The sequence below is a fragment of the Oncorhynchus keta genome, chromosome 33, assembly GCF_023373465.1.
Source record: "Oncorhynchus keta strain PuntledgeMale-10-30-2019 chromosome 33, Oket_V2, whole genome shotgun sequence".
In the NCBI taxonomy this organism is placed as follows: Eukaryota; Metazoa; Chordata; class Actinopteri; order Salmoniformes; family Salmonidae; genus Oncorhynchus; species Oncorhynchus keta.
The window spans coordinates 22,744,086-22,768,948 of record NC_068453.1 but is presented as its reverse complement, the minus strand read 5'-3'; the positions used below and the strand labels follow the sequence as shown (position 1 = coordinate 22,768,948).

The following is a 24,863-nucleotide window of genomic DNA, read 5'->3' as shown; positions in this document are numbered from 1 at the left end:
GCTACTCAGTCCCAGTTGTTAATATATGCATATTATTAGTATATTTGGATATAAAACACTCTGAAGTTTCTAAAACTGTTTGAATGATGTCTGTGAGTATAACAGAACTCATATGGCAGGCAAAAAAAGAGAAAAAAATCCAACCAGTAAGTGGGAAATGTGAGGTTGGTTGATTTTCAACTCATTCCCAATTGAAGATACAGTGGGATATTGGTCCTGTTGCACTTCCTAAGGCTTCCACTAGATGTCAACCGTCTTTAGAAACTTATTTGAGGCTTCTACTGTAAAGGAGGGGTTCATAAGGGCTCTTTGAGTCAGTGGTCTGGCAGAGTGCCAAACTCGTGACGCTTGTTCATGTGAGAGGTAGCTCCCGTTCCATTGCTTTTCTACAGACAAAGGATTCTCCGGTTGGAACATTATTGAAGATTTATATTAAAAACATCCTAAAGATTGATTCTATACATCGTTTGACATGTTTCTACGGACTGTAACGGAACTTTTTGACATTTCGTCTGCCCCTAGTGAATTTCGCTTCGTGACTTTGGATTTGTTTACAAAACACGCTAACAAAAGTAGCTATTTTAACATAGATGGACATTATCGAACAAAACAAACATTTATTGTGGAACTGGGATTCCTGGGAGTGCATTCTGATGAAGATCATCAGATAAGTGAATATTTATAATGTTATTTCTGACTTCTGTTGACTGCACAATATGGCGGATGTCTTTTTGGCATGTTGGGTCTCTGAGTGCCGTACTCAGATTATCGCATGGTTTGCTTTTTCCGTAAAGATTTTTTGAAATCTTACACAGCGGTTGCATTAAGGAGAAGTTTATCTAAAGTTCCATGTATAACACTTGTATTTATCAACATTTATAATGAGTATTTCTGTAAATTGATGTGGCTCTCTGCGAAAATCATTGGATGTTTTTGGAACTACTGAACATAACGCGCCAATGTATTCTGAGATTTTTTTATATAAATATGAGCTTTATCAAACAAAACATACATGTATTGTGTAACATGAAGTCCTATGAGTGTCAACTGATGAAGATCAAAGGTTAGTGATTAATTCTCTCTTTATGATTTTTGTGACTCCACTCTTTGGCTGGAAAAATGGCTGTTTTTCTGTGACTTGATTCTGACCTTACATAATCGTTTGTGGTGCTTTCGCTGTAAAGCCTATTAGAAATTGGACACTGTGGTGGGATTAACAAGAAGATTACCTTTAAAATGGTATAAGATACTTGTGTGTTTGAGGATTTTTAACTATGAGATTTCTGTTTGAATTTGGCTCCCTGCACTTTCACTGGCTGTTGTCATATCGATCCCATTAACAGGATCTCAGCCCGAAGAAGTTTTTAAACCGTTTAAACTGGGTCAATCATAATCCCGCTTCTAAAATCATTATCATTATTTGTAGTCTCGAATATCATGTGTAGACATGACAAATCTTAAGAAATTTATTGAAAAACATGTTTTGGTATGATAATCTGATATACAAAAGAGGACCTGTAAAATCATGTGTATAGTACTAGTATTTACATTGGATTTAACTCCTACATGGTTTCTTTCGATCTCTTCTATCTTTTTATGAGACTTTGTCTGTATGTCTGTTGGACTGCTTTTGGAGAATCTTAACCGGTCGATGAACTCTTCTCATATGATTTACCATATTACCCCTTTGAGTAAATGTTTTCCCACACTCTGAGCACCGGTGAGGTTTCTCCCCAGTGTGAGTATATACATGCTTTCTAAGAGCGTCTGAAGTAGTGAAAGACTTGGGGCATTGGGTGCAGGTGTAAGGACGCTCGCCTGTATGAGATCGCAGATGAACCATAAGATGGCAAGATGCTTTGAAACCCTTTCCACAATGTTTACAGGTGTGGGGGGTTTCTCCTGTGTGTGTTCGTGTATGCAGACGCAGTTCTCCTAAGGTAAGGAATGCCTTACCACATATGCTACATAAGTAATTCTTCTCCCCAGCATGCATTCGCATGTGTCTCACTAGTGCACACTGCTGGGTAAACCTCTTACCACAGATGGTACACATGTGACGGCGCTCCCCAGAGTGAATGCGTACGTGCACTTTGAGATCATAAGCACTCCTGTACCTCCGGTCACAGTGTTCACATGCGAATGGTCTTTCTTCTGTGTGAAGTAGCTGGTGTTTTTTCAGTGCCCCAGGAGTAGCATATCGTTTGGGACACTGGTCACAATGATATGGCATCGTGTGAACTCCCATATGTAGCGTCAGCAGTGATGGTTTTTTGAAAACCTTCCCACACTCACATGTATGAGTCCTGTTTTGGGGTACAGGGGATCCCTCTTGTTTCTTGTCCCCCTTTCTGACCACCTTTGTTTTCTTGTCAACCTGTTTGATCTCATTCTTTTTGTCCCCCTTTCTGACCACCTTTGTTTTCTTGTCAACCTGTTTGATCTCATTCTTTTTGTCCCCCTTTCTGACCACCTTTGTTTTCTTGTCAACCTGTTTGATCTCATTCTTTTTGTCCTCCTTTCTGACCACCTTTGTTTTCTTGTCAACCTGCTTTCTGTCCTTTTCTACTTGGTCGGTCTTGATATCCTTGCAGAGGTTGGCCACTTCACTGTGAGAGAATGGAGGTAGAGTGCAGTTAAGAACCTGGGATGGCTCGTCAGCATTCACCATTACGTTGAGAGAATGATCCAAGTTAAATTCTGTAAGGAGAAAATACAGGAGATAAGATTACATAACCACTATATATATATATATATTTACTTTACACAGGTAACTGACAAACTAAAGGAAACACCAAAATAAAATGTTTTAAAAGGGCTTTGGGCCACCACGAGGTAGGCACCTAGGCATAGATTCTACAAGTATCTGGAACTCTATTGGAGGGATGCGACACCATTCTTCCACAATAAATTCCATAGTTTTGTCCTTTGTTGATGGTGGTGGAAAATGCTGTCTCAGGCACCTCTCCATAATCTTCCATAAGTGTTCAATTGGGTTGAGATCTGTGACCGACGGCCATGGCACAGTTAACATCGTTTTCATGCTCAAACCATTCCGTTACCATTCGTGCATTGTGGATGGGAGCATAGCCATGGAAGGCCATAATAGCCATAATGGCCTGCCCAGCATTTTTATACATGACCCTAAGCATGATGTGACTTTAATTGTTTAATTCAATCAAGAACCACCTGTGTGGAAGCACCTGCTTTCAATATACTTCGTATCCCTCATTTACTGAAGTGTTTATATTATTTTGGCAGTTACATTGTAATTCATATACGTTATAAGTCAAACAATGGTTGAGTGACCTTTTTTTATTTTCCTTACCATCACAGGGTACTGGAGTAACCAACACTGAGGTCTCTGCAGGTGGCAGACCCTCCTGTTGCTGTTGCTCTGATGTTGACAGTCCTAGATCCTCCAAACATCTATCAGTGCTTTCATCCAGGATTTCATTGTGGTCTTCATTTTCACAGACCCCATTATCTATGCATTCATCTGAGTATTGCCTCCCATTGTCAGAGTTGTCTGGCTCATAGTTAATAACAACTCTCATTTTTGGAGGGAGGGACAGTGTGGACAGGATGGTATCTGCAGTGTATTTAGAGACATGACCTGGGTAGGAGAGATCAGTTATACTCACCTATATTGCCAAGTAAAAAATACAAGGTGTCCAATTGGACGATTTGCTTCATAGCCATTATCTGGAAGGAGACTTACTCTTGTTCATGTTTCCATGACGCTGATGGTGCTGCAGCACTGTCTTCAGTTGTTCAGGGTCAAAGACAGTCTGTCCACATTCCTCCAGGACAGAGGGGGCAGCACTGAGCCATGCTGTTGTCTAAGAGGAGCAGGGCAAGGGGAATACAGCATAATAAAGAGTTCAAATACATTGTACCAGCCACTTGAGGTTTTAGACACATTTTGAAATGACCAGATACACCATTAAATTCATCTGTAGAGCCACATTACGCCATGTTCCGTCAATCTTTTAGAGCGGAGATGTTTTCCTCAGTACCTGCGTGAGGTCTGGTACAGGCAGCAGCTCCTCCAGTCTGGAGAGGAACTCCCACACCAGTGTCTGCAGCGCTGTGTCGTACCGAGGGCCATAGTGGACTGGGAACACCTCCTGTAAAATAACAATTTAGCATGAAATGGGTCCATTAAAGATGCACTCCAGCTATTTGGGAACTTGCATACCTGTTGAGAAACAATATCCCAAGTATAAGTAGAGTAATGTACACACATGTAAGGGTGTGTACATTCAAAACATTAAGCACAATAGTGCAAACTTCAAGCGTAGGCCATTCAAGGAGTTGGTCTGATATCGTCAGCCTCCTCCCTTAATTGTGGGAACAATGGAGGAGCAGTTGATCTAAGTAGATGTTTAACTGGTAGCCTACTTCAGAAATATATTCAAGCAAAAGGATCATAAAGAAGTCTAGAGAAAAAGTTCCTCACCTGGAAGAAATGCTCCCTCTCAGAAGGGTCTCCCAGCAGGGTTTGGACTAGCTCCACAAAGTTAGAATCTGAAGCCTCCAATTCATCACCATGACTCTGTCATTAGGCGCAAACAAAACATCTGACAAATGTACAGGAGTGTATCCCTCAGAAATAAAGTTCTCCAGTGTCTCATTCATAAAGTGTTGTCTATTTAACCTACTTCTTTGTGTAAGGATTTTTCTGTCAAAGTGTGGATTATGTCCAGGTGGGCCTGGATGGTCAGGAGGTCAGCTGCGCCCGCACTGCAACACAACTCTAAAACCATCTGGAACAGAGGTGGATATGTGAAAAGCAGGACTTGGGCCAGGGTAGTCTGATTAATCAGGCTGGAATACACAATTTATTGGTACATACAGCCTGAAATGAATGCCTGCAAAATTGTGTAAGTGTAGGGGAAAGAAATAATGAAAATATTCACACAAAAAGGTGTGGATTGTTCTCCATCCTCCCCTGATTCAGAATATACATTTTCCCATGACATTGGAACGGTTGGTTCTATAGCTATTGACGAGAGAATGACAAATATCCAATGTAAAACAAATTTTACCAAGGCGCTGAACCATATCTCTAAAAGGTTGGGTAAACAATGATTTCCTGTGGAAACTTTTGGCGCAATAGCAGAAGGACAATCCCCCAGAGAATTTTATTAAACATTCTGGCTTGTAATGAACATTTACATGATTTTGCAGGCTGTATGCACCAATGAATTGTGTATTACAGCCTGATTAATCAGACCATGGCAGACGTACAGTAATTGCAGCTAGTAGCTGCCCATAGTTTGTTCCATCTTAAGACTCTTCCCATCCCAACCCTCAACATTTCCACCTCTCTCACCCTTGCTCTCAGTCCTAGAATGAGTTGGGTCCTCTGCCTGGAGCTCAGCAGCTCTGGAACCATCTCTGTCACAAAAGTCACAAACTCCTCCAGCTTCCCATATTGCATCACATTACGTTGTTGAGCCACTTGCCACATGAAAGCAGACATCAGGCGTAGAGGTGGAACCAGGAGACGCAAGGAGAAAGAAGGGAGATCTGTCACCGAAGAGGAGTTAACAGATAAACAAATAAATTCCATAACTCAGCTAGTTAATATTACAAGCGATGTGTAGGCTATAGGACATATATGAATGGTCCATGTAAAAACAAAACAAAAATGTAATGAGTCATGAAATTATTTTTCTACATTTAGCTACTTGGCTACATTTAACACAAACTAACCTTGTTCTGATGCTGGATCAATAATGTTATCCATAGCTAGTTTGCAAAGAAAAATAGCCACTGGAACAAGCTACTGTTAGATAGCTAAAGAGTTTGATGGTAAGGTGAGATAGTGACCAAGCCTAGAATATACACTAAGCCCTTACAACGTGGCTAAAAAGGTTGATGTCTGCATGCAAGCTAGCTAATACTATAGTAGTTAGCTAGCAAACTAAACCCGTTTTCTATAGATAGCCAACATTTGCACATGCAATTACTTTTACCAAAGATATTCTCGTCATCTATCGGTGATTTTACTGACAACAAACAAATCATTGACATCGACGAAGTACTATACTTCCGGGTGATGTTGAAAAACAATCCTTCAGAATAAAGGTCATCATTTAAAAAAGAAAGATGCATACCACAAATATTATTCTCTTTGTATTTAGTCATTGCAATATATAATTTTGTTTAATTGAGGGTTTATAATATTGCCCACTAAAATAGCCTAATTCTCCCAACCTGCTGCGTAAGTTCTCCCAACCTGCTACAAAACTGTTCCTGTATACCACCTAGTCCAAACCCTGACTGAGACAGCTCCACTTCCGTAATTAAAATGTATTATAACGAAATATTATTAATGGTATATATTTTTGTTTCAAATGTCAACAAAATTGCTGTTACTGTCCTCCTGCCATCTTACCAAGAAAATTAGACAGCTCATCATTGTGGAAAAGGCTTGTCCAACCTGCTTACCTTGTCAGACAGATGTCAAAGTCATCTGCAGTTTTCTGGGGAACTGCCTCTTATCCATCAACATTAATTAATATGGATGATAATAGAGCTCGCCAGCTTGTAGCCCTAAAAGACGGAAATGAGTTACAGTTCAAGTTGGAAGTTTACATACACTTAGGTTGGAGTCATTAAAACTCGTTTTTCAACCACTCCACAAATTTCTTGTTAACAAACTATAGTTTTGACAAGTCGGTTAGGACATCTACTTTGTGTATGACACAAGTCATTTTTCCAACAATTGTTTGCAGACAGATTATTTCACTTATAATTCACGGTATCACAATTCCAGTGGGTCAGAAGTTTACATACACTAAGTTGACTGTGCCTTTAAATAGCTTGTAAAATTCCAGAAAATTATGTCATGGCTTTAGAAGCTTATGATAGGCTAATTGACATCATTTGAGTCAATTGGAGGTGTACCTGTGGATGTATTTCAAGGCCTACCTTCCAACTCAGTGCCTCTTTGCTTGACATCATGGGAAAATCAAAAGAAATCAGCCATGACCTCAGAAAAAAAAATTGTAGACCTCCACAAGTCTGGTTCATCCTTGAGAGCAATTTACAAACACCTGAAGGTACCATGTTCATCTGTACAAACAATAGTACTCAAGTATAAACACCATGGGGCCACGCAGCTGTCATACTGCTAAGGAAGGAGACGTGTTCTGTGTCCTAGAGATGAATGTACTCTGGTGTGAAAAGTGCAAATCAATCCCAGAACAACAGCAAAGGAATCTGGAAAGATGCTGGAGGAAACAGGTACAAAAGTATCTACTTCCACAGTAAAACGAGTCCTATAACGACATAACCTGAAAGCCCTCTCAGCCAGGAAGACGCCACTGCTCCAAAACCGCCATAAAAAAGCCAGACTACAGTTTGCAACTATACTTGGGGACAAAGATCATACTTTTTGGAGAAATGTCCTCTGGTCCGATGAAACAAAAATAGATATGTTTGGCTATAATGACCAAGCCGGAGAACACCATCCCAACTGTGAGGCACGGGGGGTGGCAGCAACATGTTCTGCGGGTGCTTTACTGCAGGAGGGAGTGGTGCACTTCACAAAGTAGAATGCATCATGAAGCAGGAAAACTATGTGGATATATTGAAGCAACATCTCAAGACATCAGTCAGGAAGTTAAAGCTTGGTCGCAAATGGGTCTTCCAAATGGACAATGATCCCAAGCATACTTCCAAAGTTGTGGCAAAATGGCTTAAGGACAACAAAGTCAAGGTATTGGAGTGGCCATCACAAAGCCCTGATCTCAATCCTATAGAAAATGTGTGGGCAGAACTGAAAAAGTGTGTGCCATCAAGGAGGCCTACAAACCCGACTCAGTTACACCAGCTCTGTCAGGAGGAATGGTCCAAAATTCACCCAACTTATTGTGGGAAGCTTGTAGAAGGCTACCCAAAATGTTTGACCCAAGTTAAACAATTTAAAGGCAATGCTACCAAATACTAATTGAGTGTGTATAAACGTTTGCCCCACTGGGAATGTGATGAAAGAAATAAAAGCTGAAATAAATCATTCTCTCTACTATTATTCTGACATTTCACATTCCTAAAATAAAGTGGTGATCCTAAATGACACAAAACAGGGAATTTTTACATGTATTACATGTCAGGAATTGTGAAAAACCGAGTTTAAATGTATTTGGCTACGGTGTGTGTAAACTTCCGACTTCAACTGTACCTCTCATACGTTCAGCCATTCCCATGGGGAAAATGGATAGGGAAAAATAGGGTTTTGGAATAAATGCCAGAAATAAGGTCAGAGGTTAACACAGGCTTAGGAGATCTTGAACGTTTTATTCTTTGAGATAATATCAGTCATTTAACATGACCTTTATGAGTTATGAAGCCTTTATGTGCTTAGTCCTTTTTCTGATGACATAATTACTTCAAAATTCACAAAAAGTAATGTTAGCTGATGAAGATGATCTCATAGAACAAAACATTTAGGCGTTTATCCAAAAACCCTCCAAAAACTCCACTAATTTCCCCATAGGCTTTGTCCAACGAACCATGGCGGAGTTAGTGCCTACAAAAAGGCACCATTACTTTTGCTCTCTATGTCGGACGGAGCTGTCGTGAATGAGAATGACATGATCTACTTAATTTTCCCCACAAACATCTGAGAGAAATTGCTTTTCCACGTCTATGGCATCATGGTAATAAGCTGATGTTATTATATGAAATGCTTAATTAATACATTTAGTCCAGTGTTGAAAGTTTGTCCTTTCTTGTGTTTGTCTCTGTTCTAGAAAAAAATAAATGAAAAGACAATATTTGAAAAGACAATATTTGAACTTTTGGACTGCAAGAAGTCATTTTGTTGACCTGCAGCAATAATATTAAGACATAGCTGACTCATTCAATGAATGATATTACCTAATGTAAAGAAATTAGGAACTGACAGGATCAGATTAAGCTACAATCTTTTCTGTCCACACATAATTTTGTATCTTGAACAATCTTACTGTACTATGCCACTTGAGCATTGGCAGATTTGTTGAGTCATCGTGTATCTCAATAACCCAATACAAGATAAGAAGACAATGACTAGATATCAGGATAGATAATAACACGAGTAAAAGAAATAACAGAGCAGCAGCAAATGATGAGTGTAAAAGTGTGTGTGAATGTGCATGTGTGTGCAATGTGTATGTATGTGTGTTTGCGTTGTGTCGGTCTGTGTGTGTGTGTGTGTGCATTTTTAATGTATGTGAATGTATGTGGGAGTGTCAATGTAGTGGTGTGAGTGAGTGTGTATATGGTTTGTATATACAGTGCCTTCGGAATGTATTCAGACCCTTTGACTTTTGCAAGATTTTGTTAAGTTACAGCTTTATTCTAAAAATTGATTGATGAGGGGAAAAAAACAATTCAATCTACACACATTATCCCATAATGACAAAGCAAAAAGAGGTTTGTAGAATTTTTTGCTAATTTATAAAAAAATAAATAAAGGAAATATCACATTTACATAAGTATTCAGACCCTTAACTCAGTACTTTGTTGAAGCACCTTCGGCAGCGATTACAGCCTCGAGTCTTCTTGGGTTTGACGCTACAAGCTTGGCACATCTGTATTTGGGGAGTTTCTCCCATTCTTCTCTGCAGATCCTCTCAAGCTCTGTCGGGTTGAATGGGCGCGTTGCTGCACAGCTATTTTCAGGTTTCTCTAAAGATGTTCAATCAGATTCAAGTCCGGGCTCTGGCTTGCCACTCAAGGACATTCAGAGACTTGTCCAGAAGTCACTCCTGCATTGTGTTGGCTGTGTGCTTAAAGTCGTTGTCCTGTTGGAAGGTGAACCTTCGCCCCAGTCTGAGGTCCTGAGTGCTCTGGGGCAGGTTTTCATCAAGGATCTCTCTGACCTTTGCTCCGTTCATCTTTCCTTCGATCCTGACAAGTCTCCCAGTCCCTGCCGCTGAAAAACAAAACCATCCCCACAGCATGATGCTTCACCGTTGGGATGGTGCCAGTTTTCCTCCAAACGTCATGCTTGCCATTCAGGCCAGAGTTCAATCTTAGTTTCATCAGACCAGAGAATTCTCATGGTCTGAGAGTCTTTAGGTGCCCTTTGGCAAACTCCAAGTGGGCTGTCATGTGCATTTTACTGAGGAGTGGCTTCCGTCTGGCCACTCTACCATAAAGGCCTGATTGATGGAGTGCTGCAGAGATGGTTGTCCTTCTGGAAGGTTCTCCCATCTCCACAGAGGAACTCTAGAGCTCTGCCAGAGTGACCATTGGGTTCTTAGTCACCTCCCTAACTAAGGCCATTCTCCCCGGATTGCGCAGTCTGGCCGGGCGGCTAGCTCCGGGAAGAGTCTTGGTGGTTTCAAACGTCTTCAAATCAAATCAAATTTTGTCACTTACACGCGGTTAGCAGATATTAATGCGAGTGTAGCGAAATGCTGGTGCTTCCATTTTCGACAGTGCAGTAATATCTAACAATTCCCCAACAACTACCTAATACACACAAATCTAAAGGGGTGAATGAGAATATGTACATGTGAGAAAAACAAGAAAAGCCACAAAGGCAAGGTGCAATAGATGGTATAACATATGGAATATACATGTGATATGAGAAATGTAAGATATGTAAACATTATTAATGTGGCATTATTTAGAGTGCATTGCAATGTAAAGTGACTAGTGATCCATTTATTAAAGTGGCCAGTGATTGGGTCTCAATGTAGGCAGCAGCCTCTCTGAGTTAATGATTGCTGTTTAGCAGTCTGATGGCCATGAGATAGAAGCTGTTTTTCAGTCTCTCGGTCCCAGCTTTGATGCATCTATACTGACCTCGCCTTCTGGATGATAGCGGGGCGAACAGGCAGTGGCTCGGGTAGTTGATGTCCTTGATGATCTTTTTGGCTTCCTGTGACATTGGGTGCTGTTGGTGTCATGGAGGGCTGGTAGTTTGCTCCCAGTGATGCGTTGTGCAGACCGCACCACCCTCTGGAGAGCCTTGCGCTTGAGGGCGGTGCAGTTGCCATACCAGGCTGTGATACAGCCCGACAGGATGCTCTCGATTGTGCATCTGTAAAAGTTTGGTAGGGTTTTGGGTGACAAGCCAAATTTCTTCAGCCTCCTGAGGTTGAAGAGGCGCTGTTGCGCCTTCTTCACCACACTGTCTGTGTGAGTGGACCATTTCAGTTTCCATTTAAGAATGTTGGGGGCCATTGTGTTCTTGGGGACCTTCAATTATGCAGACATATTTGGTACCCTTCACCAGATATGTGCCTTGATATTTGCCACAGGTGGACTCCAATCAAGTTGTAGAAATATCTCAAGAATGATTAATAGAAATAGGTGTCACGTTCTTACCTTTATTTCCTTTGTTTTTGTCTTTATTTAGTATGGTCAGGGCGTGAGTTGGGGTGGGCAGTCTATGTTTGTTTTTCTATGATTTGGGGATTTCTATGTTTCGGCCTAGTATGGTTCTCAATCAGAGGCAGGTGTCATTAGTTGTCCCTGATTGAGAATCATACTTAGGTAGCCTGGGTTTCACTGTGTGTTTGTGGGTGTTTGTTTCTGTGTCTGTCTTTTTTCACCACACGGTACTGTTTTGGGTTTTGTTCGTTCCACATTTATTGTTTTTGTATTTCAGTCATGTTCATGTGTAGTATTTCTTATTAAAAGAAACCATGGACACTTACCACGCCGCATATTGGTCCTCCGATCCTTCTCGCCTCTCCTCTTCGGAAGAAGAGGAGGAAATCCCTTACAATAGGATGCACCCCAATTTAAAGTCTCGTAGCAAAGGGTCTGAATACTTATGTAAATAAGGTATTTGTTTTCCATTTTTAATACTTTTGCAAAAATGTCTAAACCTGTTTTCACTTTGTCGTTATGGGCTATTGTGTGTAGATTGCTGAGAATTAATATTTTAAAAATCTTTCAGAATAAGGCTGTAACAAAATGTGGAAAAAGTCAAGGGGTCTGAATACTTCACGAAGGCACTGTATAGCCTAGTGAGTATACATAGAGTCAGTGCAAGACAGAGTTAATGCAGATAGTTTGGGTAGACTTAATGGACTATTTAGCAGTCTGGCTAATTAACAGTCTTATCGCTTGGGGGTAGAAGCTGTTTCGGAGCCTGTTGGTCCGAAAGCCAATGCTCCGGTACCATTTGTCGGACGGGAGCAGAGTGAACAGTCTGTGGCTTGGGTGGCCTGGAGTCTTTGGCAATTTTACAGCCTTCCTCTGGCCTCGCCTGATATAGAGGTCCTGGATGGCAGGGAGCTCGGCCCCAGTGATGTACTGGGTTGTCCGGACCACCCTCTATAGTGCTTTGCAGTCAAGGGCGGTGCATTTGCAATACCAAGCGGTGATGCAGCCAGTCAAGATGCTTCGATGGTGCAGCTGTATAACTTGAGGATCCAAGGGCCTATGCCACATCTTTCCAGCTTCCTGAAGGAGAAGAGGCGCTGCCATGCCCTCTTCACGACTGTGCATACAGTGGGGAGAACAAGTATTTGATAGACTGCCGACTGCCGATTTTGCAGGTTTTCCTACTTACAAAGCATGTAGAGGTCTGTCATTTTTATCATAGGTACACTTCAACTGTGAGAGACTGAATCTAAAACAAAAATCCAAAAAAATCACACTATGATTTTTAAGTAATTAATTTGCATTTTATTGCATGACATAAGTATTTGATACATCAGAAAAGCAAAACTTAATATTTGGTACAGAAACCTTTTTTTGCAATTACAGAGATCATACGTTTCCTGTAGTTCTTGACCAGGTTTGCACACACTGGAGCAGGGATTTTGGCCCACTCCTCCATACAGACCTTCTCCAGATCCTTCAGGTTTCGGGGCTGTCGCTGGGAAATACGGACTTTCAGCACCCTCCAAAGATTTTCTATTGGGTTCAGGTCTGGAGACTGGCTAGGCCACTCCAGGACCCTGAGATGCTTCTTACGGAGCCACTCCTTAGTTGCCCTGGCTGTGTGTTTCGGGTCGTTGCCATGCTGGAAGACCCAGCCACGACCCATCTTCAATGCTCTTACTGAGGGAAGGAGGTTGTTGGCCAAGATCTCGCGATACATGGCCCCATCCATCCTCCCCTCAATACGGTGCAGTCGTCCTGTCCCCTTTGCAGAAAAGCATCCCCAAAGAATGATGTTTCCACCTCCATGTTTCACGGTTGGGATGGTGTTCTTGGGGTTGTACTCATCCTTTTTCTTCCTCCAAACACGGCGAGTGGAGTTTAGACCAAAAAGCTCTATTTTTGTTTCATCAGACCACTTCTCCCATTCCTCCTCTGGATCATCCAGATGGTCATTGGCAAACTTCAGACGGGCCTGGTCATGCGCTGGCTTGAGCAGGGGGACCTTGCGTGTGCTGCAGGATTTTAATCCATAAAGGCGTAGTGTGTTCCTAATGGTTTTCTTTGAGACTGTGGTCCCGGCTCTCTTCAGGTCATTGACCAGGTCCTGCCGTGTAGTTCTGGGCTGATCCCTCACCTTCCTCATGATCATTGATGCCCTACGAGGTGAGATCTTGCATGGGGCCCCAGACCGAGGGTGATTGACCGTGATTGACCGAGGGTGAACTTCTTCCATTTTCTAATAATTGCTCCAACAGTTGTTGCCTTCTCACCAAGCTGCTTGCCTATTGTCCTGTAGCCCATCCCAGCCTTATACAGGTCTACAATTTAACCCTGATGTCCTTACACAGCCCTCTGGTCTTGGCCATTGTGGAAAGGTTGTAGTCTGTGTGATTGAGTGTGTGGACAGGAGTTCAAACAGGTGCAGTTAATACAGTTAATACAGGTAATGAGTGGTAATGAGTGGAGAACAGGAGGGCTTCTTAAAGAAAAACGAACAGGTCTGTGAGAGCCGGAATTCTTACTGGTTGGTAGGTGATCAAATACTTATGTCATGCAATAAAATGCAAATGATTTACTTAAAAATCATACAATGTGATTTTCTGGATTTTTGTTTTAGATTCCGTCTCTCACAGTTGAAGTGTACCTATGATAAAAAATTACAGACCTCTACATGCTTTGTAAGTAGGAAAACCTGCAAAATCGGCAGTGTATCAAATACTTGTTCTCCCCACTGTATATATATATATATATATATATATATATATATATATATATATATGCTGAACAAAAATATAAACACAACATGTAAAGTGTTGGTCCCATGTTTCATGAGCTGAAATAAAAGATCCCAGAAATGTTCCATGTACACAAAAAGCTTATTTCTCTCAAATTTCGTGCACAAATTTGTTTACATCCCTGTTAGTGAGCATTTCTCCTTTGCCAAGATCATCCATCCCCCTGAAAGGTGTGGCATATCAAGAAGCTGATTAAACAGCATGATCATTACACAGGTGCACCTTATGCAGAGGAAAATAAAATGCCACTCTAAAACGTGCAGTTTTGTCACACAACATAATGCCAAAGATGTCTCATGTTGAGGGAGCGTGAAATTGGCATGTTGACTGCAGGAATGTTCACCAGAGCTATTGCCAGAGAATTGAATGTCAATTTCTCTCAAACATCGTTTTAGAGAATTTGCCAGTATGTCCAACTAACCACGCCAGCCCAGAACCTCCACATCCGTCTTCTTCACCTGCGGGGTCGTCTGAGACCAGCTACCCAGACAGCTGATGAAACTGAAGAGTATTTCTGTCTGTAATGAATCCTGTTTGTGGGGAAAAACGAATTCTGATTGGCTGGGCCTGGCTCCCATGGGACCGCTTCCCAGGCATGGCTGCGCCCATGCCCAGTCATGTGAAGTACATTGATTAGGGCCTAATTTATTTATTTAAATTGACTGATTTCCTTATATGAACTTATATGTAACTCAGTAAAATTGTTGAAATTATTGCATGTTGGGTTAATATTTTTGTTCAGTATATAAATTCGAATGTAGATGCTATATTAGTCAAACAATGGATGAGTGTTTGACCTTTTTTATTTTCCTTACCATCACAGGGTACTGGAGTAACCAACACTGAGGTCTCTGCAGGTGGCAGACCCTCCTGTTGCTGTTGCTCTGATGTTGACAGTCCTAGATCCTCCCAACATCTATCAGTGCTTTCATCCAGTATTTCATTGTGGTCTTCATTTTCACAGATCCCATTATCTATGCATTCATCTGAGTATTGCCTCCCATTGTCAGAGTTGTCTGGCTCATAGTTAATAACAACTCTCATTTTTGGAGGGAGGGACAGTGTGGACAGGATGGTATCTGCAGTGTATTTAGAGACATGACCTGGGTAGGAGAGATCAGTTATACTCACCTATATTGCCAAGTAAAAAATACAAGAGGTGTCCAATTGGACGATTTACTTCATAGCCATTATCTGGAAGGAGACTTACTCTTGTTCATGTTTCCATGACGCTGATGGTGCTGCAGCACTGTCTTCAGTTGTTCAGGGTCAAAGACAGTCTGTCCACATTCCTCCAGGACAGAGGGGGCAGCACTGAGCCACGCTGTTGTCTAAGAGGAGCAGGGCAAGGGGAATACAGCATAATTAAAGAGTTCAAATACATTGTACCAGCCACTTGAGGTTTTAGACACATTTTGAAATGACCAGATTCACCATTAAATTCATCTGTAGAGCCACATTACGCCATGTTCCGTCAATCTTTTAGAACAGAGATGTTTTCCTCAGTACCTGCGTGAGGCCAGGTACAGGCAGCAGCTCCTCCAGTCTGGAGAGGAACTCCCACACCAGTGTCTGCAGTGCTGTGTCATACCGAGGGCCATAGTGGACTGGGAACACCTACTGTGAAATAGACAATTTAGTATGAAATGGATCTAGTGCCAAATGTCTCCATTAAAAATGAACTCCTGCTTTTTTGGAACTTCTCCTGTTGAGAAACAATATCCCAAGTATAAGTACAGTAATGTATACACATTTAAGGCGGTAAAAAAAAAAAACCTTTTGAACAAAATAGTGATTTTTAGACAACTACAAACTTCATGGAGGCCATTCGAGCAGTTGAGTTGGTCTGATGTGGTCAACCTCCTCCCTCGCTTGTGGGAACAATGGAGGAGCAAAAACATCAAATAAAAAGGTCCTGACTGCACCCCCCACTTGTACTATGTTATACCTGTACATTTGGTGATAAATTATGTTAAAAGGAGACTGGAGTGCCACTTTAACAAGATCTTTAGGGTATTCTGAATGCAGACGAAGGATACTTATAACCTTTAAATCTACGTAGATGATTTTCAACTAGTAGCCTATTTAAAAAATATATTCAAGCAAAATGATCATAAAGAAGTCTAGAGAGAAAGTTCCTGACATGGAAGAAATGCTCCCTCTCAGATGGGTCTCCCAGCAGGGTTTGGACTAAATGAGAACTTGTTCTCAACTAGCCTACCTGGTTAAATAAAGGTGTTCTCAACTAGCCTACCTGGTTAAATAAAGGTGGAGAAAAAAAGCTCCACAAAGTTAGAATCTGAAGCCTCCAATTCATCACCATGACTCTGTCATTAGGTGCAAGCAAACAAAACATCTGACAAATGTACAGGAGTGTATCCCTCAGAAATAAAGTTCTCCAGTGTCTCATTCATAAAGTGTTGTCTATTTAACCTACTTCTTTGTGTAAGGATTTTTCTGTCAAAGTGTGGATTATGTTCAAGTGGGCCTGGATGGTCAGGAGGTCAGCTGCGCCCGCACTGCAACACAACTCTAAAACCATCTGGAACAGAGGTGGATATGTGAAAAGCAGGACTAGGGCCAAGGTAGTCTGATTAATCAGTCCATGGCAGACGTACAGTAATTGCAGCTAGTAGCTGCCCATAGTTCGTTCCATCATAAGACTCTTCCCATCCCAACCCTCAACATTTCCACCTCTCTCACCCTTGCTCTCAGTCCTAGAATGAGTTGGGTCCTCTGCCTGGAGCTCAGCAGCTCTGGAACCATCTCTGTCACCAAAGTCACAAACTCCTCCAGCTTCCCATACTGCATCACATTACGCCGCTGTGTCACTTGCCACATGGAAGCCACATCAGGCGTAGAGGTGGAACCAGGAGACGCAAAGAGAACAGAGGGAGACCTGTCACCGAACTGAAGAGAGAAATTAACAATTAAACAGATAAACAAATAATAAATGCAAAATCGACTGATCCCATAACTCAGCTAGTAATATATATCCCATAACTCAGCTAGTTACTAATATTACAAGCTATGTGTAGGTAGACTATAGGACATATTTGAATGATCCATGTAAAAACAAAATGAGTCATGCCATATCATTTTTCTACATTTAGCTACTGCTATGTGATAAGCAATGCATGACAAAACAGCAAACTAACCTTGTTCTGATGCTGGATCAATAATGTTATCCATAGCTAGTTTGCAAAGCAAAAAGACACCTGAAACAAGCTAGCTACAGATTTCGATGTTAACGTTAGATAGTGCGACCAAGCCTAGAACACACATAATATATTAAAGCGCTTGCAACGTAACTAAAAAGGTTGATATATGTATTCAAGCTAACAATACCCGAATCAGCTAAATTAAATAAAACAGTTTTTTAAAAAGAGGTTGCTAGATCCAGCGTCTCATCAGCAACACTAAAAAAGTACTCCCAGGTCATGGATTTCGAAAATCGTCCAAATAAAAGTCCCTCACGTTACATAATAGTAGAAATGCATCAATAACCTGTGATTATTAATGATATATGAAAAATAATTGTCTAAACATGAACAATGATTTTTTTTAAATCATAATTAAGTGACATTTGGATTAATTGTGGGTTTTAAAACATATATTCCAAGTTCAAATAAATGTCCACAATGTGAATCACTATATATGGAATACATATTGGCTTATAAAGCAAAAACTATTCTGGGAGCCTCAGTAAAAGTATTGTGGGGAATACTCAGTAGGGCCTGTATAGTGTATTTCATGAGGCTCGGAATAATATATGTTGCTGGCCTTTTATTTTGGTCAAACAGCTTAAAGTGGGTTGCCTGGACAAGATATACTGTACAAATATAGCACTGTACAGGAAAAACTATTTATTGTGTGTCCGCACAACCAGGGTCCAGTCTACTCACTAGAGTCCCTAGAATACAAAACAGGTGAGTTTGAACAAAAAGCTAGGTCATAGGAAGCTTTATGTTGATATTTGAGTAGTGATACACATTTCAGCATCATGGATAGCGACCCTTTTAGACTGCTATGTTGTCATTGTCAGTCTCGCGCCAAACATGTGGCAAAAATGTGTCCCAAAAGCATATGAATATAATGTAATATTTTACTCAGTGCAAGACCACACACTGGTTAAGAAAAAACGTTACTACTGGTGTCAAATAAACTGGGGTGGAAAATTCTCAGTCCAGTTTCTACTAACCAAATATGTTCAGTTTTTCAGGGGGGTCAAACAGCCTGCTGGTTATTTCTCAGTCTTTCTTGTAATGCCTACATGTAATGCTGCATTCTATATTAATTCCAAAGCAATACATTAATTCACTGTTATTGTGTTGAATATCAGTTGGAAAACCAAAACACCTCAACAATTTGTTTTTGCTTACCCTGGTGTGAAATACAATAATTCCATACACGACTTTCATGCACTCTTGCTTTGCGCTAATGGATTTTCCAAATACCAATTATTAGCAGATGATTAGTTAAGAAGCCAACTGCAACAACGATGGAGTGTCATACCTGTATGACTGACACGTTTATACATTGTTTTGCTAGTGACAACAAGGTGAAATTAAACAAAATGGTACAAACAGAGAATGTAAATGAGGCTCAGGTTCAAAACCTCTGGCCTCTGGAGAGTTTAAATGAGGGAATAACAACTGCTCAGCAAAGACCCTCAGACATACTTTTGAGGATAAAGAGCATGGTTCTAATTTTCATCCTGATGAAGCCAAGAGTTCATATGAGGAAGTGTCAGTGGTGCAGCTCAATCAAATCTCAGACACCCAAGATATTGGTAATGAATACTACCACTTAGAGACAGAAAGTTACGGTAGTGGTTTATTGGATGAGGAAATCGTAAGCTCTATGACAACTAGCATGTAACTGCAGAGGTTGACTTGGAAATAAATGAGGATACACTGAAATGTGTTTTGTCAGACGCTTTTATGGCCTACCACAACTGATGTTGTATTGGAGCCACCAATTGGACGGGGGTGAAATAAATATACAAAAAAGGTCAATTCTGTTACGGATAAAGGAAAAAAGTAAGTTGAGTAAATAAAGAGAATGATGCGAACCTCAAATATGAATCTTTCTGTATCTAGTCATTACAATATATAATTTTGTTTAATTGAGGGCTTATAATATTGCCCACTAAAATCACAACAAAAAATGCCACATTACAGACATAGACAAGTAGTAATTTCCTAACTGTTGGACAGCTCTACTTCAATAGTTCAAAAATAATTATAACAAATTAAATATTATTAATGTTAATATTTCAAATGTCAACAAAAGTACCATTACTCTCATCCTGCCATCTTACTAAGAAAGTTACTGTCACGTCCTGACTTTAGTTCCTTTTTTTTTGGTTTGGTCAGGGCGTGAGTTGGCATGGGCAGGTTTTTGTTCTATGTTTTGTATTTCTGTGTTTGGTTTTCCCACCTGTCCGGCGCAGCCAGAGCCGCCCGCCTGTCCGGAGCCACCAGAGCCGCCCGCCTGTCCGGAGCCACCAGAACCGCCCGCATGTCCGAAGCCGCCAGAGCCGCCCGCCTATCCGGAGCCGCCAGAGCCACCCGTCTGTCCGGAGCCGACAGAGCCGCCTGTCTGTCCGGAGCCGCTAGAGCCGGCTGTCTGTCCGGAGCCGCCAGAGCCGCCCGTCGGTCCGGAGCCGCCAGAGCCGCCAGAGCCGCCAGAGCCGCCAGAGCCGCCAGAGCCGCCAGAGCCGCCCGCCTGCCCGGAGCCGCAAGAGCCGTCCGTCACTCCAGAGCCGTCAGAGTCTCCCGCCTGTCCGGCGCCGCCAGAGTCTCCCGCCTGTCCAGCGCTGTCAGAGTCTCCCACCTGTTCGGGGCCCGCGGTGAGGGTCCCCAGTCCGAGGTCGGTGGAGAGGGTCCCACTCCAGAGGCGCCACATAAGTGGACCAAGATTAAGGTGGAGTGGGGTCTATGTCCCGCACCAGAGCCGCCACCGTGGTGAAATGCCCACCCAGACCCTCCCCTACAGGTTCAGGCTTTGCAGCCGGAGTCCGCACCTTTTGGGGGGGGGGGGGTACTGTCACATCCTGACCTTAGTTCCTATTAGTTCTATTTTCTTGTTCTATGTTTTGTATTTCTGTGTTTGGCCTGGTATGGTACCCAATCAGAGGCAGCTGTCTATCGTTGTCTCTGATTGAGAACCATACTTAGGTAGTCTGTTCCCACCTTTGTTTGTGGGTAGTTGTTTCCTGTTTTGTCACCTGATAGGACTGTTTTGTTTTTTCGTTGTTTCACCTTTGTTATTTTGTGTTCAGATGAATAAAGTTAACATGGACACGTACCAGGCTGCATTTTGGTCCGATCCGTCATATTCCTCATCAGGCGAGGACGAGAATTGTTGCAGTTAGAGCGCTCATCATTGTGCTATAGGCTTGTCCAACCTGCTTACCTTGTCAGACGGAGGTCAAAGCCATCTGCAGTTTTTTGGGGACACAACAGGGGAGCTGTCTCTCAACCATCAACATTAATTAATAGGGATGATAATGTCTGACCTGCGGCGACATCTGCCTATTATACCCTCATGCCGAGAGAAAACAGGGTCCCTCATATTTCAGCAGCTGATTAATGTTCTCAATGACATTTAGATATGCAGTCTCTTGGCAAATGGAGAATGATCATGCAGCAGTCTGATACGCAAATGAATAATGAACAGTGGGCACACGTGTGAGTGGGTATGCAACTTCCAAGCAATTTAAAAAAAATAGTATGTTGTTACTTGCCACAATGGAAATATTCAATAACCTAGCGAGGCATGCAAGCAATGTATTATTATCTAAATGAATGATACACACTAATGGTTCTATTGAGGCAACAAGCCACCATAGATGTGCTCTTCCCTGCACACCCAAGCCCAGGTATGTGCTGTAATCAACACTGATAAATAGCACATCATGTCCCAGCCAATGTCTGCTACTTGGGAGCATCCCTGTAGTGGATAGGGAAATAATTGAATGGAACAGAGACTTTAGCTTTGGTAGGATAGGCCTACAGTATACTGTAGAGAGAACATTTTCTCAGAGCGTATAGGAGCTGGCCCAGCAACAGTGAGACCGATGCTGTTCCGTTTGTTGATTGGTTTTTGCTGTGGCCCTCCAGCTGCTGGGACACAGTTTGGCAGGAGTTGTGTGGTGTCACATGCTGCCAAGTGAGCTGGCCAGATGGAGACAGCTGGACTGGCAGCCCACCATCCCTATAGCCTCTTCTGTTGGAGTGGGGAGGGACGCTGTGAGTCTCAGAGAGGAGGAGGTGATGGGTGTGTGTGTATGTGTTTGCACTTGCGCTTGCGTGCACGTGTGTGTGTATGTGTTCACGTTTGCGTGTGTGTGTGTGTGTGTGAGAAAGAGAGCGAGAGCGAGAGCGAGAGAGAGAGAGAGAGAGAGAGAGAGAGAGAGAGAGAGAGAGAGAGAGAGAGAGAGAGAGAGAGAGAGAGAGAGAGAGAGAGAGGAGAGAGAGAGAGAGAATTAGAGATTTTATGTGTGTGGTGGGTCTACCAAACAAAACCATGTTAAATCCAAACCCAAGCCTGTGTAAGTCATCCAGGTCTTTCATCTCTGCAACTTGTGGTTTTCCTTGTTATTTTCCTTTAACCTACTAAATCAATGGCCCCATCTTTCCATTTTGACCTGCCTAATACAGTTTTCGACTGAGAGCTATGACAGACCTATGGAACCATGTCCAGGTGGTCATCGGGTTTAGCAGAAGGGAAGCTGGTTGCTGCTGGCCTGGTCTCTGATTGGCAGTTTAGGCCCAGTGCAGCTGCTACCACCACCATCTGCTGTCAGGATATATTGATCATCTAATGAAAAAATTGGGTTTAGAATGAATCTCAGTGAAATCAACCCCCTTCCTTTCAAAGGGCAGTGACTTTAATCAAGTCCCTACAGGGAAGCCAAAAACTCATCAACTGAGCCCCCCCCCACACACACACACACACACACACACACACACACACACACACACACACACACACACACACACACACACACACAATTGCAGGAGATAGATGGAAAACTACGGATCACACTAATCCCCCGGTAAAGTCTCTGCTAGATTAGGCCACAGCTCCAGCATTTTTAGGGTACCGCAGCAGACCTCTTAACTCTGTCTCTTAACTCTGTCTCTTAACTCTGTCTTAATGTAAATGTCGTACTGTAAGTATTAACAACTTAATGGAAATCTAAGGCTAGTATTCAATCAAACATGCACTATTGGACGGAACTGAGGATCAAAAGCTGCCAGTGTTTACACATATAGACATGAGTATGGTTGGTATTGTCCTCTTCTGACTGCTGCTTTACAAGCTTCCCCGCTGCATTTGATATATTGAAAGTTATTTTCTTGGGTATTGATATTTTTGGGCTTTATTCAAAACATGCCTCAGAACTCAGTACAGTGAAATACATTTCAGACTCTATGAAAAGGGTGTGTGAGTTGTTAACACCAAGAAGGACAGCCTCTGGCAAGACATCTGGACATTTGAATATCAAAGTATTCCTCTGCTCATTGATGTGCCCATAACCCACACAGTATCTCTGCATATTCTAATCAACAATTAGAAAGTTTGACTAACGTCAAGGCCTTAGTCAATAAATACTGGTATCCAGCTACTGGTTAAATCTGATTACTAAAGTACATGTATTTTTATCCTCCACAGACGTGTTTGAGTCAGCAGGCCTTTTCCCACAATAAAACATTTTGATCTCCATGAATTCAAACTACTTCATTTGTATTTTCTTGGAAACCTCATAAAGAAAGTCGGGAGTTAAAAAATAAATCTTGGTCTATCAATTAATAATCTGTCTGCCATGTTTTGACCCCCTAACCACTTCCTCCATACCATAGGTCACCTGTTTGGATTCAACTGTGGAGCAGAGTGGAGCTTTGGTCAACTATTCCGTTATTAAAGGTTTCTATATTTGTTCTGAGAGTGAAAACTGCTTGCTGATGAATCACACAGAGAGACAGAAAGACAGGGGAAGAGGGACGGATAGAAAGACAGAAAGAGGGCGAGAGATGGAGATGGAGATAGAGAGGTCCTAATTGACAGCTTGTCACTGCATCTTTAAAAAAAAAAATCTTGGCGGTTTGCAGTTCGCAAAGTTAAATCATGTTTCCCGGATTGCAATTTGCAGAGGACAGGAGGCAGGTAGGATAATAGTGTCTGGTTCCCTGGAGTTGAGGGGATCTCTTAAATAAGATGTTATCGATTCTGCCCAGTTCTTTTGAATGGGACACGCCGGTAACCATGGATACAGGGCTACCCTCTCGCCGAAGAAATTGTTTCCTCAGGAGAGTTGAATGGCTGTCGGCGTGACAATTGGATGTGAAACGACTTTCTAATAGAAAATACGGTCCAAGGTGTCCATCTCACTGGACTACAGATAACCCGACACAGTCCTCTTCCTCAAGCCTGCTGAGTAGATCTCCTCAAGTGAACTCCTCACTTTGCTCAGGGACTGTCTGTGGCCTTGACAACTGCCAAAGCCATTGTAAATCTGGATGGATAGGCTAAACAGCCAGAGTTGGAAAAAGTGTGGGAATAAATGGGAATAAAATATTAACTATCCTTGTAGCACACTGTTCACACTGGAGGAAGTTCCCTTCTAAGTGTTTGAAGTTTTACAATTATGTCCACAGTTGGGGGGTGGGGGAGGAGCTGCTGGTCATCTTTCTTTAGAGTGAGTGTTTTATTAAAGGATCTTTAATAATAGGCAAATTAATCAACTGGAGATGTGGACGTCAAGCCAATCCCCTGTCAAGTTATAATGAGCTTTCTGTGAGTGGGTGGGTGGGTGTGTGTATGAGGGAGCGAGAGTGGGTGGGTGTGTGTATGAGGGAGAGAGAGCTTGTGAGAAAGTGTTTGTGTGTGTTTTAGATATTATTTTTTTTTACATTGACAGAACTGTGCCTGTGAACACATTCCATTAGAATGGGATTATTTGGTGCTTGTGTGTCTAGGTGGGAATGTGCTTTTTGTGTGAAAGAGAAACTGAGTTCGCAAGTGTGTGTGTGTGTGTGTGTGTGTGTGTGTGTGTGTGTGTGTGTGTGTGTGTGTGTGTGTGTGTGTGTGTGTGTGTGTGTGTGTGTGTGTGTGTGTGTGTGTGTGTGTGTGTGTGTGTGTGTGTGTGTGTGTGTGTGTGTGTGTGTGTGTGTGTGTGTGTGAGCTGCATGTGTAATTGCTTGTGAAAGAGATAGGGAATTTATATATGATGGCAGTCTTCCTTTCCATCTAATGAGTCTACTGCTTCTCTAATAGAGGTCTCAATCTAATGATCCCACACACCTCAGGGGAACAGAGTGGAACAACAGCCTGGCTGTTATCTTCATCTCACTACTTGATTGGAGGGATGATATACTGTGCATTCAGTAGTACCATGCATAGCTGGAAATAGCATTAGACACTATAGGCTGTGCGTTTTAGTCACAAAATTAGTTTTGGCTTTAAGTAAGAATCCTGTGACAGTGAAGAATTGACAACACTTCTTAACACAAAAAGAGTGAAAGTGAAAGTATACCAATAGAAAATAGATCTATATTATTTCTTTTAACAATACAGAATTGGTATTTGGGCATTATTCTAGGAAGGGAAGTGAGCACTGTCATACTGTGACAAGTTAGTATTTTTAGAGTCAATAGACATGGTTTCAGTGATTACATGAATACAAACATGCACTCTTGCAGTACAACAGGA

At 41.9% G+C, this 24,863-nt stretch overlaps 1 protein-coding gene across 6 annotated transcripts; it reads right to left on the bottom strand.

Moving 5' to 3' along the window:
• Window positions 1-1,451: 1,451 nt before the first annotated feature.
• On the bottom strand, window positions 1,452-17,519 carry LOC118365902 (zinc finger protein 250-like). Of its 6 annotated transcripts, none has more exons than XM_052492484.1 (8): window positions 17,300-17,519; window positions 5,339-5,535; window positions 4,665-4,769; window positions 4,463-4,558; window positions 4,020-4,130; window positions 3,722-3,842; window positions 3,329-3,616; window positions 1,452-2,700 (listed from the first exon to the last, which is right to left on the bottom strand). In XM_052492484.1, exons 1-8 carry the CDS (start codon window positions 17,331-17,333, stop codon window positions 1,595-1,597), a joined length of 2,058 nt encoding a protein of 685 aa, XP_052348444.1. In that variant the 5' UTR covers window positions 17,334-17,519; the 3' UTR covers window positions 1,452-1,594. The 6 variants fall into 6 exon arrangements, with proteins under 6 accessions (XP_052348444.1, XP_052348446.1, XP_052348443.1 ...); XM_052492486.1 differs by having other exon boundaries at window positions 5,339-5,466; window positions 17,300-17,349; XM_052492483.1 differs by lacking the exon at window positions 17,300-17,519 and adding an exon at window positions 5,722-6,064.
• Window positions 17,520-24,863: the final 7,344 nt, after the last annotated feature.